The sequence below is a fragment of the Cryptotermes secundus genome, unplaced genomic scaffold, assembly GCF_002891405.2.
Source record: "Cryptotermes secundus unplaced genomic scaffold, Csec_1.0 scaffold459, whole genome shotgun sequence".
Taxonomy (NCBI): Eukaryota; Metazoa; Arthropoda; class Insecta; order Blattodea; family Kalotermitidae; genus Cryptotermes; species Cryptotermes secundus.
Window position 1 is genome coordinate 244,906 of NW_019743154.1, and position 20,028 is coordinate 264,933.

The window sequence follows — 20,028 nt, forward strand, 5'->3', positions numbered from 1 at the left end:
CCTACCGGTGTTGGTGCGTGCCATCAGTCCCGACTCAGCCAGCGAGTTTGTCCTCTACTGGCTCAGCGGTATCTAGATGCTTCCCCCTCTACCAGAGGCGTTAGAGACTATTGTTGGACGGGAAATGTCGTTACAAATTTGGCTCAGTGGTCTCCTTGAGACATGAGGTTCTTTTACGTGCCGTAAAGCTACGACACGGGACCCATGACTTAAAGTCCCTCCTGGAGGACTTGTTCCCTGAATTTTTCTGCCCTTAAAAATTCCACGACCTCCACCGGGTTTGAACCCATGTACCTTGAGTCATGAGGTGGGAATGTTACCCCTAGACTACTGAGGCCGCTAATTAAGTGTGTAAGAAACTGTCTTTTGAATTTGGAAGGCACATTTTTATCAGCTGGAATGAGAAGTATGCACAGTATGAGAACAGTATCCAAGTTCAGTCCATCCATTACATGAGCCTCTACAGTGTACCTTTGTAGATGTGTAATTGTCAGTCTTGTTCTATTGCAGGGTCCCCATGATGGCATAAGATTCCATAGTAGCATGATTACATCACCTACTTTCGGTTCATAAAAGGTACACAGTGCTGTTGTTGCTTAGCAATCCTGAAACAGCTGAACTTTAAATGGAAACATACCTGTGTGGCTATATGCCATTTCACTGTTCTCATCTTGCATTAACAGACTTGCTTCTAGTCACATTGGTTCACCACATATGGATGTTTCACCATGTTTCCAAGCCCACAAACGGACTTAACTTGGCTAGATTCCACAACAGTTTTATTCAGGCAGGGTCATTCTGGAAACCTCTTTCAGGATCTCAGTCAATCCTGGTCTTTATCAGTAGAGGAGGCTGCATTGTGTCCCAAAAGAGAAGTGTGTCCAAATTGTCCATTCCCTAGCTTATGGGTCAATGTAATGAGTCGGTTATAAGCTGGCTGGCTAAAACCATTTGAGTACTTTATCTGTTCAAACAGTCCATGGCCCGTAAGTTTTGAGGTTTTCACGGCGATGACTATGAAGAAAGTCGTCTTCTGGGTTTTGGCGCCGTGTATTCTTTGTTTTGGCCGACGTTCCTCCGAAACGTCGGCCAAAATGAAGAATACACGGCGCCAAAACCCAGAAGATGACTTTCTTCACAGTCCATGGTCCATTTACAAAATGGTGGGATTTTCTCTAAAATATTGCTGAGGATACACATGTTGTTTTACAGATGTGGCTGGATATGTGATTTTACAAGTCTGAAAGAATGTTTGAATGTTAGGATAATTTGAAGTGGAGGCTTGTGATGAAGAAGGAATGAATGATATGGCCATTTGGTCATGATAATTGGCTTGCTGATTAAAATGCTTTACAACAGACTAACTTGCTGAAACATTTCACAATTCATAAGAATTATTTTTTGTCCAGATTCCACTTTTCTAAAGGCAGTAGGACCTCTCTTACATTTTTTATTAGGTCGTAAACAAGGCTCCAGAAATGCTACTTTGTTTTCTGCAAATGCCACAAAACCCACTCACTGCTGTATGTAGACCAAGATAAAAATTTACTCACTGCTAGCCCTCTTACATGTGAAAATTTTGGATCTTGTAACAATTTCTTGTGTTGAGTTCTGCTTCTTTTCACCCACCATGGCAACTATGTATTAATGTCATGTAATGTGTTAATGAACAGATTATAAATAGTTCATATATGCATATATAAATGTGTGTGCATTAATGTATAGACTTCTGATTTTTTCAGGTTCCTCTCGAGTTTCAATCGTCCAAATCTGAAATATTCAGTCTTACCTAAGAAAGGCAAAAGTGTCACAAAAGAAATTATAACATTGATCAAAGCCAAGTTTCCCCGTGATTCGGGTATTGTGTATTGCTTGTCACGGAGAGAGTGTGACACAGTGGCCTCTGATCTGTCCGGTGCTGGTATCAAAGCTTTAGCATACCATGCAGGGCTCACTGATCCGCAGCGAAGTAGAGTTCAAGGAGAATGGATCTCTGACAGAATCAAGGTCAGTTTGAAGGTGAAATATCTTGATACATAACTGATTGGAAAGTATGTATATGCCTTAGTGGTTCAAGTTAATTGAATGCTAAGAAATAGCACTGTGTGAATGGTATGTAATTAATGTCCTTGTAACATTCTTTCTCCAAGGTGGTATGTGCTACAATAGCATTTGGTATGGGTATTGATAAGCCAGATGTCCGCTACGTGATCCATTACTCCCTTCCAAAGTCAATAGAAGGCTATTACCAAGAATCAGGACGAGCAGGAAGGGATGGAGATCCAGCTGAATGTATCCTGTACTATGCATACAGTGACATGCACCGTATTCGTAAAATGATAGAAAGTGAGTTCTTCACGGTTAAATTGTTGGTATCAAAGTAAATTCCCTTTTGTACCTTCAAACTCTAAATAGTATAACAACAGTTTTGCCTGTCTTGGCATCAGTCTACATTATCAGTTCATGTTTAGGTGATAGAGACAATCATGCAGCAAAACGGACTCACAGCGACAATCTTTGGCGTATGGTTGCATTCTGTGAGAACCAGACCGATTGCCGTCGAACTCAACAGCTGAATTATTTTGGGGAAAACTTTGACCGAGAATTGTGTATTGCTACTCGGGCCACTACTTGTGACAACTGTCTACAACAGGTATACAAAAAAGCCTTAAACATGACTCAGCACTGAGCTGTGAGTAGTTTACTTTTAATAAATCTAATTTTAATGTTAACTTTAGGCCTAATTGGTTTGACTTGTAAAACTGAAGGAACTCTGCGTCTTTCACAGAAATGTTCTACAGAAGGTTTAAATTAGTGACGTTACACAAATATAATGAAACCCCATTTAAGATTTCTTTTGGTTGCAGTTGATTTGAACATTAAACCAAGGAAAATCTTAATCTTAACACTAAGATTATTGACTTGGAATTGTTGAAATTTTTTATATTGAATGAAAGCAAACCTTAAGTTGAGGAATATAAAACAGGTTGTGCTATAATTGTCTGCAAAAGGAGTGCATTATGTGTGTCCTGTTACAGTGAATGAACATCAGAGCCAATGACATGTGTAAAATCACAGGAGTGCAATTAGAAAATTTATGTACTCCTGATTATAGTATAATTTACCTGAACTTATATTTCTGACCCTGATGAAATGAATCAGGGTCAGAATTGTAAGCATAAAAATGTGAAAACATTACTTGCATGCAGTATTGTAATATACATCCAGGAGATACTCCTTGGACTCCACCCACTGCATCTACAGTTGGAGACAGAGGCCAGGGCAGGAATCCACCATCTCCAGTGCAGTGATCAATGGAAACCTAGATCCAGTGGTTTTGTCCATGCATACATAACTGAGGACATGAAAAAAGAACCCATGTTACAAATGGGGTCTGACAAAATGATACTGAGACATGTATATGAAAAACCCTTCACAGTCAGATTTCCTGACAGGAGTGAATGGGAAGATGGGTTTCAGCCTGATGGAAAAGGGGGCTGAACTGGTATACAGATGGTTCCAAGTTAAATAAGGGCACTGGAGCTGGTGTGTACTGCTATGGCACAAGGCAGAAACTTAGTTTCAGCCTTGAGCAGTACATGACAGTATTCCAGGCAGAAGTGTATGCCATTATGGCATGTATTATGGAGAATTAGATAGGAACTATAGAAATAGGAACATCTACATTCTATCTGACAGCCAAGCTGCACTTAAAGCACTTGACAAACACCAGATCAGCTCAAAATTGGTCTGGGATTGCCACCAAACTCTCATGGAACTGGCCAAACATAACAGGGTACAACTGATATGGGTGCCGGACATGAGGGTATTGCTGGAAATGAAGCAGCAGACCAATTAGCTAAGAATGGAGCTGAACATCTGTTCATAGGACCTGAACCAGCCTGTGGCATCTCTATAGGAGTTGCCAGACAGGCAATCAGGGACTGGACAGACATGAAATGCAAGAAATGCTGGGGATCCTTGACTGGACTCAGGCAAGCAAAGGGACTCATAGGAGGACCCTCAACTAAAAGAGCGAAGGAACTGTTAAAGTTAAACAGGAACCAGCTACGATGGGTGGTAGGACTACTTACAGGACACTGTCACCTCAAAGGACACCTCTTGAAACTGGGACTAAGTGAGAGTCCCACTTGTGAGAGGTGTCAAGAAGAAAATGAAACAGCCACACATATCCTGTGTGAATGTGAGGCCTTAGCTTATTTAAGATTACGTCACTTGGGTCAATACTTTATGGAACCAAGTGACTATTTTGACGCTCCCACGTACAAAATCCTGTGCTTCATTTGAAGTGCAGGATTGCTGAGGGGATAATCAAAAGGGGAAGCACAATAGACCATTGTAGGTCGCAGTACAAGGGGCGAGAAGGCCTACCCCTCATACATTCATTCATTCATGTCTTAATTGTTCTAGGCACAGTATCATACCATGGATGTAACAGCTGATTGTCAAGAAATTGTGAAGTGTGTAAAACAAATCTGTGGGAAAATTGGCTCATGGAGTAATAACTTCACTCTCCTGCATATGGTTGATATATTCAAAGGCAGTGATATCAAGAAGATTAAGGAATCTGGTAAGGTGGATGTCTTAGAATTGTGTAACCATTTCTGAAATAGATTGTATATCTGTGTAAGATTTGAGGCTTTCACAGCGGTGACTATGAAGAAAGCAGTCTTCTGGGATTTGCCACCATGTATATGTGGTGTTAACCGACGTTTCGGAGGAATGTATCGCCTCCATCTTCAGGGTAGAAGAAAAATATATATATATATAAAAGCAGACTGCGTTTACCGGTTCTCACGGTCTCTTTGCTTGCAGATTCTTATATATATTTTTTTCTTCTACCCTGAAGATGGAGGCGATACGTTCCTCCGAAACGTCGGTTAACACCACATATACATGGTGCCAAATCCCAGAAGACTGCTTTCTTCAGATTGTATATCTATTTGTGTTCCCTGCATAGTTTTCAGAAACTTTACTTTTGTCTGGATAATTCATCAGATAATATGAATAATTAATCCTCTCTAGGTAGATTTTGAAGTTAGCCAGTAAAATTCAGCATTTCTGCTTGTCAGTTTTTACATTCAACATGACCAGAGTTTCAATCATATTAGTGAGCTGTGTACTGGTATGAGTATATGTATGTGTGTTGAAATAAAAAATCTGTAGTTTTCTGTTCAAAGTCTTTGATTTTCATTGCTCAGGACACAACAAACTATCACTGTATGGACGGGGTAAAACATGGGTGCGAAGTGACATAGAAAGATTACTGCGCAAGTTAACCATTGAAGAATTTCTGATGGAAGATCTCGTAGTGACCAAGGATGACATTACCTGTGCTTATATCAAAGTTGGTACAAAAGGTGAAGATTTAATCTCTGGAAGATACAAGGTACAGCTGAATGGAAAGTGGAACAAATTAAATATGTGTTCTAATGTTAATTTGTGTCCTTTATTAACATCATGTAAACTCATTATTATGCAGTTCATTCCAGAGTTTAAGAAGATGGTCAAAGAAGAGGGTTACCAACTTAAACAAATGTTTAAAGATGATGAGACCAGACCATCATCCGCCACTTGTTAGCTTCACCTTTGGCCATTGCTGAACTATATAGTACTAAATGTTAAATAAACATTATTATGGTTTATAATTGCGTGTATTTACAGTCGTGTTCATATTGTCTCAATTGTAGTGAATGTTATGGAGGTGAAGAAAGGCTGAGGAGCATAACCTACTTATATCGTCTGGTAAAAATGGATCTGTTATGTTCTTTCATATAACGTCACAGTTTACAAAAGCATACCCACAATGTTAAACAAGGGCATATTGTAGTATACAGTTATTCTTGAATGCAATAGTTGTATTTTTGAAACATAACAGTGGTATATAAAAATTATGTTAAAAACAATTGAACTAGTATAAATAAATGCTGAAGTGATATGCTGCATCTCTACAGTTGTTTGTGACCAAGTGCCATGTGCTCAATTGTGTTATATCCATATGGATCTGTGTTATAGGAATGGTATTTCCTAATATTTCCATGTCATTGTATCCAAATCATGTAAAGAAAACATGTTATAGTAGTGTGTTGCTTCAATATGAGATCCTTAAAACTTAAGATTTCCACCATACTGTGATTTAATTTTGTTTATAAACTTGACTTCTCGGAATGGTGGTACATGTTATTTCCACCATGAACAATTTTAAGATATCGCTTTACCATGTTGCAGATAATGTTTCCAATGAGAGGTTCTACATCGAAGAAACTAGACATAAACAGTACTAGGAACTCAATTTCAGCTACGGGCAGTCGTGACAATTCAGAGTTGTTAGCATTACAGGAGAAATGCTACCATGAGCTCATAGATGTATGCCGCTGTATAGCTTACTCTCTTGGAGTTAGCAGTTCTTCCATCATGAATGTTCAGGTAAAAGTCTAGTTCTCCTGTACTGTGTCCCCTCTTCCATTCTCCACGCTGTCATTGTTTTAGCATATTTTCTTCATTTTGCAAAGAAAGGGAGGTTTGTGCATGTCTGTGTGTCTACCTCCACTACCGCAGCTGCCGCCAACACCACCACCACTATGGGAATTTTTATTAAATTTGGTGTAAAAATCATGTCACTAAATGTCATCATATCTTTGTACCCCTTGATTTCATACCAGCAGTTAATACCAAATGGCAAGTGACTGGGAGAACTCTGTCACTCCTTAATGTAGGGTACTGGAATCTTCTTTAGTAGTAGATCTTAGAAAACGATGTATCCTTTTTTTGGGTGTATATTTTTTATAATATAGGACAGAAAGCCAGCCACATTATATCTGTATTTAAGTTTCAGCTAATGAATTCTTCAAGGTAATCATTGGAAATTTAGTATGAAGATAGAAGCACAAACATACCAATAAATTTTGTGTGAAACATTTTACATATATGTATGTTAAAGATTACAAACCTGACACTAAGATATGTCTGGCAAACTTAACATAGGTGGAATCTCTGCTAAAGGAAATTATGCATTGAAGTAGAGTGCTAACTTGTACAATTATTGCTTCTAATTATGTTTTGTGTATCTGTATATAGAATCACATTGCTGTTATAATAGTGATGAATGCTCTTGTTACCCAGGCACTGCGTGCTATGTCTCGGAAACTACCAGAAACAGCAGATGAGATGTTACAGATTTCACATGTTACTAAAGCAAACTTTGAAAAATATGGAGAAGGCTTGCTTAAGATCTGTCAGCAACATGCTGCTGATAAAAAAGGTGAGATGTTGGAACTTGGTAACAGTATTGCCTACCTAGTAGATCAACTCGCCAAGCAGTCAGTCAATAAGTCAAGTCACCCTTATAAAGATAACATAATTAATTCATAAGTCTGTCATGTAACCTATCCTGAATCAGTCCAATCCATTTTACATCCTCCTTAAGATATACAGGGTCAACCTAAAAGAAATAGACACTTTCAAAGTTTTACAGAAAGAAGAGTTTTAATAGCATGGCCACGATACTTACATGGTTTGAAAAGTACACCCTGAAGTTTACATGGGTAGGTTACAAGTGTTCTATATGTGACCCTTTTGCAACACGACAAATATCAATGCAATAGTCTAGTTCTTCCCAAACACTTCTCAGCATGCCCATGTCAGCAGTCACAGCAGCTACTGTGATGCATTGTTTAAGATCGTCCACACTTGTGGGGAGGGGAAGAACATAAACTGTGTCCTTTATGTTCTTGAAGTTCTAAACTTGCACATGTTGTCGACTTTTTGGGCTGCATGTGTAAGTTTCACAAACACGAATCATTTAAACTGTCTATTTCTTTTAGGCTAACCCTGTATTTTAATGTTATCTTCACATCACTGCTTTCCATATGGTTTCTCTACTAAAATTCTATATAAATTTGTTATTCCCTTGATTAATATTAAAGACATAAATTTACATCACTATGTAAAAAAAATCCCTGAACAGGTTATGGAGGCCCATAGTGTTGTGAAACATTGTGGCTCCCACATTATCTAGACATTTGGCTCACAGATGGTGGTGAGGTTGTCAATCTTATGTGCTGGCTGACCGTTACCCCCAGAAAGATTCCTGGTACTCATTTGTGGTAGAGGTTGAGTCGACTCTAGGGCTGTAACATGGCTGGAAGGACTAGGTGGATTGAAAAATCCATTGACCTCACTGGGAATTGAATCCACTACCTTCCAGCTTGTAGCATGGTGTCTCAACCAACTATGCTACTGTGTGCCCCCCACTATGAATGTAGATTTGTATTTATGTTCATTAAAAGAATTTGTAATATAAAGCAGTTGGGAACAGTACCACAACCAGTAGATGTAACATGTGAACATTACATAAATTATTATGATACAGTGATTGGGTTCCCATTGTATTGGATTACTGACTGATGAGTTGTAGAAATTCTGATAATAACATCCTAAGATCTGTGAATCAGAATGTGTCTTAGTGTCGGATTTGAACCATGGCAGTGCTACCAAATAGGAGGAAATGTGTTAGTGATAATGAAAAATACACGAACGTCCATAACTTGAGCAGTATTTTAATTTATAGCTGTGCAACTGGGAATCACAGGTACCATGGTTATCACACTGCATCTCATGAGCCATGTTTATTGTAATTAGAAAGCTAGATCCTATTAATGATACAGTGATGATAAAGTGTGAAAATCACATAAGCAGACCCAGATGACCAACAGGATAGTGTAATAATTGGTGACATTATTGTAACGTTTATATGGACTAGTGTAGGTTTTTGTTACCATGAATACAATTGTTTTAATAAAAGGTATGTTGTAAAGGATAAATTAAATGTTTACAATATATGGAGATAGTTATATTTTATATAAAATTGTGCTCTGTTTTGTTGTATATAATTAAGAAATGGTTACTGAGCAGTCACATTGAAATCTTTATTGGCATGGAGCAGATTGTTCTAATATCATTACTTAAGGTTCAGTATGCATACTTATATATTGGATAATGTTTATCAGAAGGAGTAAGAGCCCTATACAGATATATATTGTGATTCACTGATGCATGGCTTTCATTATTATATAAAGTTTCATGAGATACACATTTTACTGGTTATGAGATTAGTTGACTGAAAATAGGCACTTTCCACAGTCTAGGAACCATGCTAAGGGGGGAAGAATACTAATCAAGTGAAGAGACAGTGTGGATCATGTGGACAAAATCTTATTTTGCTGTTACCGTTACTGATCAGTTTACCTGTATTTTGTTAATAGGGCTTTGTGTGCATGCATGAGAGACCCATAGACATAATATTTGATCTCGTCTATTGAAAATACATATACAAACTTAATCAAAATCTGTCTAGGTGTGCTATATTCATTTCCCATAAAATAAAATATTTTTACTATCATTCTGCTACTTCTCACAACCTTGACAGTAGCTCGTATCACCCGAATGGGCAGACATCTTGTAACTGTCAGTATGTAATTAAGATTTGTGGATTCTAAATTCCATGTTTATTAGGATAAAATTTTTTGTACACTAGGTTTGTTCCAATTTAAAGACAATAATGACTGTTTAACTATGCCCTGTTAAATATGTATAATTCATAGTGAGGATTTGCTTACATTTTGCTATTCATTAGCTCTCCTCATAGAGGCTGAGGCTAAGAAGAATGAAGCTCTAGAACAGACAGAATGGTTATCAACAAACAGTGGTGGCTCACCATATTTCAGTAATGATGACCAGCAAACACAAAGGAAACGCAAGCCTCCATATCGTGGAAATTGGTCAAAAAAGTTCAAGCGTGGAAATGGGTAAATATAAAAAATAATACATAGTACAGTAAGAAAGATGACTAGTTCCATCACAGAATACAGATTTAATTTTGTTATAAGCATATTGCGGTTGAGTGATGAGCTGTAGATCTTATGCTAGATTCTTTGCTTTGATGCTGTCTTTCCTAACTGAGGTGTTTCATTGTTTTCTTTGGTCCCTTCTTGCAAGTGTGTTGAATACGATGTGCCTCCTTCCACGTCCTTAAGTCATTCACCATCACACTCTTATTGAACACTATATAACATAAACAGTTTATAAAGCACCATCAGATATATGTACAGGTATGTGAACAATTCTTTCGTCATGATCTGTATTTCCCAGTTGTCTCTTCGTTATGGATGTGCTGGTGAAACATCTTCGCTGTACTATGTGTTTTCCTTTATATAACATCTAGCATGTGTTACAAACAATATTTATTTCAGATCTGAGAAATGTATTACTAAACTAAACTAAACAAACTCCATGGAGATCAGCCCATTTTGAGAAGTTGCCAGTTCTGCAGGTACTCAAGAATTTCCCAGCATTTTATGAAATCTGAAAGTTCATTACTGTGTTCACAAGAGCCCTCCACTGGTCCTTATCCTGAGTTAGATCAAATCAGTCCATACCACCCCATCGTATATCTCCATAATCCATTTTAATATTATCCACCCACATACATCTTGGTCTTCCTAGTGGTCTCTTTCCGTCTGGATTTCTCACTGAAATATCTTATATATGTATTACTAAACAAAAGATAAAAACAAGAAGATAGTTCTTGTGTAACTAATTTGCCTACAAGCGTGAAAGTAATATATTTTACTTGTTATTTCAGGACAAAGGGCAAAACAGCATGCAAAGGTAAAACTGGTGGAGAAAATAAAAGTGCAGTTCCAGGACTGTTGACTGTACAAAGCAAAAAGCCAACAATAAGCAACAAAATACAACTCTAGTTATGGCTGTAGAAATAAGTATAAAATAATGATCAGTGACCTTTCAAATAAGCATAACTGTTGGTAAAGTTTCATTTGTGTACTTCTGTTGCAGCTGTTAAGTTTGCAACAGTTGCACTAGTGTGCACTGAAGTGAACTGAGTGCAAATGCAAGTATCTTAGGAGACTGAGTGTACTTATAAAGAGCTTGCTCCCCCCCCCCTTCCCAATGGTTTTGTTGATATAAAAATTATAATTTTATTGTAATCCATAGTGTCATAAAATGCAGGCTAATTTTAAACAGATGCTGAAACATCTTGGGCCTTTAAATAAAATGTCTGATATGAATTCTGGGAAGAGATTACAGAAAAGCACCTGCAGTACGTATATAAATGCCAGAATTTCAAATCGTTCAAGCACAGCATAGCTTTAGATTTGATTTGTAAAAGTTAGTCTCAGGTATTACTCTTAATATGAAACATTTGAAGGTATATCATCAAAGTTGATACCTTAACATTCAAATTCAGCCCAACAAAATGGTGTACAAAACCACTATTAGTGTCACATTGTGAACCTGGTTTCTGGAGTGACACACATGCACTTGCATTCTTATTTTGAAAGTAATATATAATTTCTGTTTTAAAATACCATATAAACAGGGGGGGGGGTTATCAGTCAACCCTAACACTGCAGCCTCTCGTGATCTATTGTGCATCCCTATCAACTCCTCTGTGACCTTTAGTCCATGAGCGAACTATACTGACCGCGCGACTACTGCTTGTTGGCGAAGCTAGTGCCAACTTTTGCAGATAGAGGGTGTCACATGGTCAGCGCAACATTCCTACAGCTGTTAATCTCGGTTTTCTAGACCGGAATCCCTATCAACTACCACATCAGTAACCATGCACCTTGAATAGATCTTGATAGTTTGCTGATAGAGACCTAATGATAGTAAAGCCAGTTCACTGAAATTTTGACACGTGCTGCAAGAGGAATTATAAAGTATTTCCATTTTGTACAGATATCATTGAAGTGACAGGGCCTTTTAATATTCCTGTCACAGATTTTAATTGGTTTCAAACAATCCTATTAATTCCACAGCTTTGTATGCCCCTGTTCATATGTGGATTTCAGATAGCAGGTTTCATATACTCCAGTGTCTTAGAGCCCTCCTAACAGCTCCATGAGAGATTTCTGCCAGGTTAAATTCTGTGGATGGGTTTTTCAGTAAGTTGGGAAGTTCATTGCTTGCTATCCCCTTTGACCTTACACCCAAGTCACCTGTACTCTGTTATGGTCTGAGAGTGTCACAAGTGACTGCGGGCAGTCTCAGACTAAACTGGAGTTAATCTGGAGGGAGTCGAGTGCTCTTGGTACAGGTTGTCTGTACTATTAGTAAATTACAACACATATATTCAAGTTTCATGATTTTGAGATGAAAACTGTCCAATGCTGCATTCTCTAGAAGTCTATGATTTTACAGATTTATATTATCAAAATATGTCAATATATAGACGCGGTGTCAGAAGTTGAGAAATAAACTGATACTTGCCTCTCTGCCATGTTTTTCCATAATTGTATAATTTATAATGTCAGTACATATATACATAATAATGTTAGAGAATGTCCATCATGTATCATACAAATAAATGTGTATTTATATAAACTCAAGAAATAAAGTGTGTAAACTTTGTACGCTTTGCTTCCTAATTTGTTTTTCCCAAGAAATGTAATTCAGACTTATAGTTATAAATAATTTACAACACATCTAACTAACATTAATTGCGAACATGTATTAATCAGGTTTGAGGCTTTCACGGCCTTGACTATGAAGAAAGCAGTCTTCTGGGATTTGGCACTGTGTATATGTGGTGTTAACCAATGTTTCAGAGGAACGTATCACCTCCATCTTCAGGGTAGATGGAAAAATATTACATATCTGCAAGCGAAGAGACCGTGAGAACTGGTAAAAGCAGACTGGTGTTGGAAATATACACAGCTATGTGAGAGCAGTGAAGGAAAGGGGGAAGGCCAAGTCTACAAGTGAAATCAGTAGTGTTGGGGGGGGGGGCGAAAGGAGCTGGGACAAGGAGGGTTTTGTGTTAGGGGAGAGAAAGGCAAGGTTAAAAGCTGGGAAGGGGGGCGGTTGTTATGTTAGTCGGTCATGGCCTGTGTAGCCTTCTGGATCTGGTGTCATATCCCGGGATATGACGCTGTTACTTGACATCGATTTTTTGCTTCACAAGTTGAGCACAGCTGGTTTTCTAATGTGTAAATTATCCTATATATTAAATATAAATAGTCTTAAAGCTGTATATTATGCATATTATCATTAATTGGTGAAATTTGGAATAATATATTGGGGAAATACAACAGACAGTCATAAGGTCTTTGTTATACAAAAGAAAACAATAAGAATAATGATGGAAGTGGGCCCAACTCATACATGTAGAGATCTATTTAAAAAGCTTGACATACTGCCAATGCCATGTGTATGTTTCCTCATTGATGATATTTGTGAATAATTTGGATAACTTTCAGACCAATAACTCTGTATATGTGATTGGTGCCAGAAGGAATGACCACCTTCATATACCTTCAACACATTTATCATCCTATCAGAGAAGGGTGTATTATTCAGGTGTCAAGCTATTTAATACTCTGCTGTCAAATATCACAGTTTTAAAAAATGATAAAAAGAAATTTAGGTTTGTTTTACAAAGTTATGCATTTTACTCTATCAATGAATTTGTTGAGCATGTAAGTGGCTCAAAGGTTAAGAGTTAATAAATTGTCTATGTGCGTGAATTATACATTATTGAGACTTGCTTGTTGTAAGTGTAGTGGTATGTATGATGTCTGTTTCTTTATGAATTTTAATATTTTATAATGTAACTGTTTGGATGATATGGCGTGTGTGGAATGGCAAGGTGTGAACTTGATTGTGGTTTTTCCATGACCTATGTGTGTTCTCCTGACAACTTGAGCTATTCTGTCTCAGGCTTGATTTTATATTTTATTGGACCAAGGACGAATGATGTGTAGTCATCATGAATTAGTAATATGTGACCTGTTTTATATCCAGCCCTACGGGGAGATGATTGGATCCATGAAATGATAAATAAATGTAAATATAAAAGTGACAAAAAACGTAACACCATTTTGCATTGAAAGTCTGAGGAAAAATGTTCATAAACTTGCAGTAGTACCTGTACTTAGCAACTTTTTCTAAAAAATAAGACTGGATCAATGCTGCATATTCCCAACCAAAGTAATGCAGTATATGAAAATAATTTAATAATCCTGTAAACTCACTACACCTATTTATTCTATTTTGGATAAAATAAAAACTTATCCAGCCCTCTGTAGCAGTCTTATAAACATCTCATTCTATCATGGCGGTCACCCAAGATTTTTTAACACACGTATATCTTAACTCTGAGAGTATACTCTTTATATTTTGTACTTAAGAGCCCTGTAAATGACTTTAGGTTATTATTTTTTTTTACTCTGCTCAAACAAAATGTCCATCATTCTTGCCCTTCGGTCCTCGTACAGTTTACAATCCCAGAAAATAAGTTCTTCCATTTGCACCCCGTCACCACATTCACATTGAGCTGTGGACACAATGTTAAATCTACTGAAAATGCTTAAGATTGCATTAAGACTGAAATGGCCTTTTCTCTTACGCTTTATTGACACAAAAGCATGATTGGAATGATCAGTAACGATTTTAATCAATGATAGATACCCACTGCAATCTAGTGAGAATAGTATTAATGCAGTATTTTTTATTGCTAGTGGTGTGGGACTAAGTCCCTTGTCCTGCGGCCACTTCTGGCCTACTGTACCAGCCCCAGATGATAGGTGAAGGTGATTGTGGAGCAATTGGTGGAATGAAGATTGGCAGGGGAAACCGAAGTACTCGGAGAAAACCTGCCCCAGCGCCACTTTGTCCACCACAAATCCCACTTGACCGGACCCGGGATCGAACCCAGGCCGCCGCGGTGGGAAGCCAGCGACTAACCGCGTGAACTATGGCGCGGCCATTAACACAGTATGTTTGAATCGTTTGAATTGTCCGCCTTTCCAATGATGTAACAATGACGTCACTACTGGGGATGACGCAAACTGGTTCGTACCCTGGCACAAAAGAGCGGTCAGAGCGGTCGGAGCGTTCGGATCAGTGAGAGCGGTAAGGGGTTTCAGATCTTGTCAGAGACATTTGAATCACGTTTGAATGGTTTGAATTGAGCAATGTGAACAGAAACAAGTGGTAGCAAGTGTTAGAGAAGTTGTGCACGGTGCGTTGAAGGTTATGTCACAATCTTTCGTATCATAGGCACTGAAGGTAATTAATTACAGTAACTTTTTATTCATGCATTAATGTAGCTGTGTTTGTAATCATACAATGACGAGGTAATGATTCGATGTCGTTCTTGTGTATGTTTGGTGTATATACAGAACCAAATTCGCTCGATTGATTGCCTAGAATGTGGTGGTGTTAATTTTTGGAGGATTGCTGTCGTGACAGTCATGCGTAAAATTGCGCCAGTTTATTATTATGTACGTAAAAAACACTCCTGTAACCAAATGAATAATGTCATTGCACTTCCCAAGGGCTCTAGTGGTGAGGTGGGACTGAGGTTCTTCGGAATAGCGCATAATGCAAAGGGCCAAATAGAAATGGTGTGCCTCAGTTGTGTAGAATATTACCAGATTTCCATTGCTGTGAGGTTCTTTTAACAGCTGAAATGGGTAAAACTTTGCTTACATCATATTGTAATATGCATGTGTTGCAGAATCAGCAATCACTTTGCTTTTTTGTGTGTGTGTGTGTGTGTGTGTGCTAAACATTTTTTTTTTGTGTGTTTTATTATTGCAAATTTACAATCTACTCCATAGTAACAAAGCTAAACATATGGCATTGTTTTCTTAAGTGGTAGGTAGACTTGTCAGCATACTGCCATGGGAAGATGTTAAGAGAGTTAAGAGCATTTTAAATTTGGTCACTTCCTGCAACCTTTAAATTCAGAGTTTTTATCTTTGTCTCATATTTAAAACCATAAAATGAAGGCATACTAAAGCTGTAATTTGGTATGTTGTTTTTTTGTGGTTGTGAAATTTAGTTTCTTGCCCAAGGGGAGAAGGTAGATTGAGGGTATTTAAGTGTAGGCTGCTGAGAAGAGCATTTGAATAGATGAGATTGGAAGTAACTGGAGAATGGGGAAGAGTGCATAGTGGTGGGGTTTGTACTCTGTGCTTGTAACCAAATGTTTTCAGGATAATCAAATAAAAGATAGATGAATAGACATGTATCATGCATGGGTGAAATAAGAAATGTCTAGAACTTTTTAATCGTAAAACCATTTGTGAGACCTAGGTGTAGTCTGGACATAAAGGTAAATTTACCCCTGTGCTTAATTAATTAAGAACAGATCCATGAAGACAAATTTATTCCTGACCTCAGCACTAAATGCAGGTGAGTTCTTGGTGTATATGGGAGGGTAATATTAAAATTTGTATCAGAGAGACTGTGTGAAGGTGTAGACTGGACTGAACTGGTTTGGGATAGTATCCAGTGAAGGGCTAATGTGAACAGTGTAATGAACCTACAGGTTACATAAAAGGTGAGGAATTTCTTGCTCAGCTGAACAACTGTCAGCTTTCCTGTATAGTATATTACCATGTAACATCACTGTACAAATGGATACATGGCCTGTAACTACAATAAACATATTCTAAGCTGTAAACTGTGGAAACCATTACAAATGCTGTCACTGTACCCTTCTCCTAACAACTTAGCATGGCTTTTTTAACTTATTTTAATGGTGTGCAGTGGCCAAGGTGACCATTAGAAAGATGGAGTAACTATTCTACTACTCTAGAAATGTTATTTCTCATGTACAAGATTTGATTTTTCATGATTAATGACACTGAGTAGGCATTATTTTTCCAAAGATGTGTATTATAAAACTTTTATCTTCAGAATGACCCCAGTGATTAAAATCACATAAATTTAAATCCTGCAAATAAAAGTTCTTAACAGCATCCTACCATAACAAGCATTTTTGTTTGCTATTGTCTGTTAATAACATGTTTATCAGAGTTGTCTTTCAACAGCTATCTTATAGTATAAGGATAGTGACATATAAAAGGGATTTTGATTCATATTAGCCCATTCACATTTTCTTTCCACCATTCCAACACATCTCCCTCCAGGACCTGATTTTGAAATATGTTTCCACATTCGGGTTTACTGATAATAACTCACTTCTCCACTGCTCTGTGACACTGAAAGTGGAGTGTGCTAATTTTTCAGGAGGTTGAGAAACCAGTCCACCAAAATGTTGCATCATTACTCATAAATGGAGACATACATATCAGTAAACCAAAGTGAAAGCACATAGAAACCTGTCATATATTCACTGGTTTCATCAATTATTGTTTTGTAGGTAAATGCTACATCTTGCACATCCTATCTGTATTAAGAATGAGTCCTTTTGCTGGGGAAACAATTTATTCATATTTTATACAGAAGTACTGTGGTACTTCACATGGGCCACAGACACATCGATCATCGTTGTAGGCTCGAAAGCCTTACTGTCTTTTGACTGAATAGCCAGTCACTTACATAATGTATGCCATCAAGCAGAAAACATAAGTACATATACATTTTTAATATGTAATGCTGCTTATATTTCATAACAGTACCAAGTCCATAGCTTTCTGTAATTTTTATGTTCATTTACTTGGAATTTTTTATTGTTATCCTCTTGATGATGTGATTTTAATCAGTAAAATCCATCAGAATCAAGCGATATATGGGATAATAACCAGAACATTGAAAATACAGGAAAAGAATGAGAAGTTGCAATTGCATAAGGTATTGAAGTTCACACAAGTTAAGCTTATATTAAAAAGATGGCCGTTCCATAGCTCAAGCGGTTATTTGCTGGCTTCCCACCACAGTGGCCCGAGTTCGATCCCGGGTCTGGTCAAGTGGGATTTGTGATGGACAAAGTGGCGCTGGGGCAGGTTTTCTCCGAGTACTTTGGTTTCCCCTGCCAATCTTCATTCCACCAATTGCTCCACAATCACCTTCACCTATCATCTGGGGTGGTACAATAGGCCAGAAGTGGCCGCAGTGCAAGGGACTTAGTCCCACCCCACTAGAATTAAAAAAAAATATATTAAAAAGAACAAAAATATTGATAAAATTTAAACACAAGAATTAAAATTTTAAGAAATTTGAAGAGCCAAATTGGATCAGACAAAAGTGACCTTGAATGTACACAAAGAACTAAGTGAATGTTTATTGGATAATGTAACAATAAACTAGAGGAGAATGGCTAACGTTCCTTAACAGAATGGATAATAATGTTCTTCCTGAATTTTTCTTTACTACAAATGAAAGGGGCACAAAGAAAAAGCAAGACCATTCAGTAGACAGTTGTGAAGCTGGAACATGCTTTAGCCTAATCTGTAACAAATAAGAGAAGATGAGAGGGAGGAGGATGAGGAAGAGGAATAAGAGAGAAAAATTCAGCTTGAAGAAGTTTTAAATAATTTCACAAGTTTATTTCAGCGAGTAAAAACTTTCATAGATCGACTTGCACATAGTAAAATCATCATAAGATATCTGTAGTTGAATCATCAACAAACAAAATAACTAACAATCTAATCATAATTTTCTAGTTCACCCATTTCACATCATTTTCATCTAATGTAAACATTTTCTCTCTCTCTCTCTCGGTAAGTACACATGGATATTTACTTGTATATTCCTTACACACCTTTGTTGGCTACATTCTTGAAAAATGGATAATAACTTTTCTCCTTTGCCTTTCCTATTCCACAGTACCTCCCTTAGAATTCTCCGAGAACTTTGATGTTTTATTTATTTATATTTTTTTCTAGAAAAGCAAAATTAACGGCCTTGGGGATACGTTGCACTGACCACGTGACACCCTCTATCTGCAAAAGTTGGTAGTGAAGTTGCCGACAAGCGGCGGTCACTCGGTCAGTATAGTTTGCTTACAGACTAAAATTGCTCGGTCAGTATAGTTGGCTTGCAGACTAAAATCACTGAGTTTTTTTTTTATTGACTGATTTCTTGAAACTACTACCTTCTGTAATTAGTGATTTCAGCCAGGCAGACTTTACTCTGGACTGATGTATTGGTAATTAAAAATTGGCTCTGAGCAGAGGTTCAACTTGACTTCAAATTGACATTATTTGAACAAGAGAAAGGTGTAAAATCAGAACTGTTTTGATAAACGCATAATGGAGTAACTTTAATTGTAGGTTACTGATTCAACGTTATATATGAAGTATGAAGTTCTTAGAAATTCTTGAAGTGATGTTGAAAACTAGGTCCTTCGGATGTTTCTGTGTTCAATCCCAGACAGGCTTTGTCCACAATTTGAGTCATGAGAGGTGGTCCACAGCTAAAGACTCCAATTTTGCGTACCTTTGAAAGAGATCCATATATTTGAATTTAAGAACATGCTCATCCAAATATGATTATGATTGTAGATCACGTATTAAAGAGATAGACCATACCATCCCTTGCACTGTTACTGACTGACTGACTGTGATCTGTTTAAGATTATGATATGTCATTATGTCCTGCTGACTAATTATATGTTTTCAGAAACTTTTGTAATAAATGGCTACTACTTATTGGAAAAACCAGTTTCACAAATCTTAAAATTAACGTATTGGCATTTTTTGGTGGCTGTAGAATCCGGGACAACAACAGCTAGTAAGTTATCAGCCATAGAGCATCACTGGCAATGATAGCTCTTCTACTGGTCAAAAGAATAGGAAAATATACGGGTGTTTTTACCAGGCAAAATCAAATTATATAGCACATGGTTTAGATATGAGATATTCTCGTGTGGTCTGGATTACCTCAGTGTCAGTTACAACATTCAATAAAGGGAATTAATTGGTCAGGTGGGTATACTGCGAAATATAAAAACATTTGGGAGTTTTTATTTAACAGTGTGCAGCAATACTGACATACCCTCCAGACTTGGAAAGCTTCAGAAGTACTTGGTATATTTATGAAACAAGTAATACACAAATTAATTTGTATTTAAAAAAATTAAGTGCCTGTATTATGATAACACCTGTCTCAACAAAGTCATATCCTTAGATGTTACAAAAAATACCAGTGATGTCTGGTGAAATAAGTTACTGGAATTCATAAAACAGATTCTTTCTGGTTTTATTTTGATGCTATTTTCAGAGATTTTATTGT

At 37.3% G+C, this 20,028-nt stretch overlaps 3 protein-coding genes across 4 annotated transcripts in view; 2 read left to right on the plus strand and 1 right to left on the minus strand.

Moving 5' to 3' along the window:
* LOC111873876 (Bloom syndrome protein homolog) overlaps positions 1 to 12,455 on the plus strand; it is a 33,362-nt gene extending 20,907 nt beyond the window's left edge. For both annotated transcript variants that reach the window (XM_023868933.2, XM_023868934.2), the window contains 9 exons: positions 1,743 to 2,007; positions 2,151 to 2,346; positions 2,472 to 2,653; positions 4,432 to 4,591; positions 5,223 to 5,410; positions 6,250 to 6,447; positions 7,144 to 7,282; positions 9,656 to 9,827; positions 10,664 to 12,455. In XM_023868933.2, coding sequence (XP_023724701.1) covers positions 1,743 to 2,007; positions 2,151 to 2,346; positions 2,472 to 2,653; positions 4,432 to 4,591; positions 5,223 to 5,410; positions 6,250 to 6,447; positions 7,144 to 7,282; positions 9,656 to 9,827; positions 10,664 to 10,781 — 1,618 coding nt within the window. In that variant the 3' untranslated portion in view covers positions 10,782 to 12,455. The remainder of the gene's footprint in view (positions 1 to 1,742; positions 2,008 to 2,150; positions 2,347 to 2,471; positions 2,654 to 4,431; positions 4,592 to 5,222; positions 5,411 to 6,249; positions 6,448 to 7,143; positions 7,283 to 9,655; positions 9,828 to 10,663) is intronic.
* Positions 12,456 to 14,885: 2,430 nt separating this feature from the next.
* LOC111873872 (GPI mannosyltransferase 2) overlaps positions 14,886 to 20,028 on the plus strand; it is a 74,571-nt gene continuing 69,428 nt past the window's right edge. Inside the window, exon 1 of the mRNA XM_023868913.1 lies at positions 14,886 to 14,955. The gene's annotated coding sequence lies outside the window, so the exon portion shown is untranslated. The remainder of the gene's footprint in view (positions 14,956 to 20,028) is intronic.
* Positions 18,828 to 20,028, minus strand: part of LOC111873871 (dual oxidase 2) — a 48,540-nt gene continuing 47,339 nt past the window's right edge. Inside the window, exon 32 of the mRNA XM_023868912.1 lies at positions 18,828 to 19,233. Coding sequence (XP_023724680.1) covers positions 19,105 to 19,233 — 129 coding nt within the window. The 3' untranslated portion in view covers positions 18,828 to 19,104. The remainder of the gene's footprint in view (positions 19,234 to 20,028) is intronic.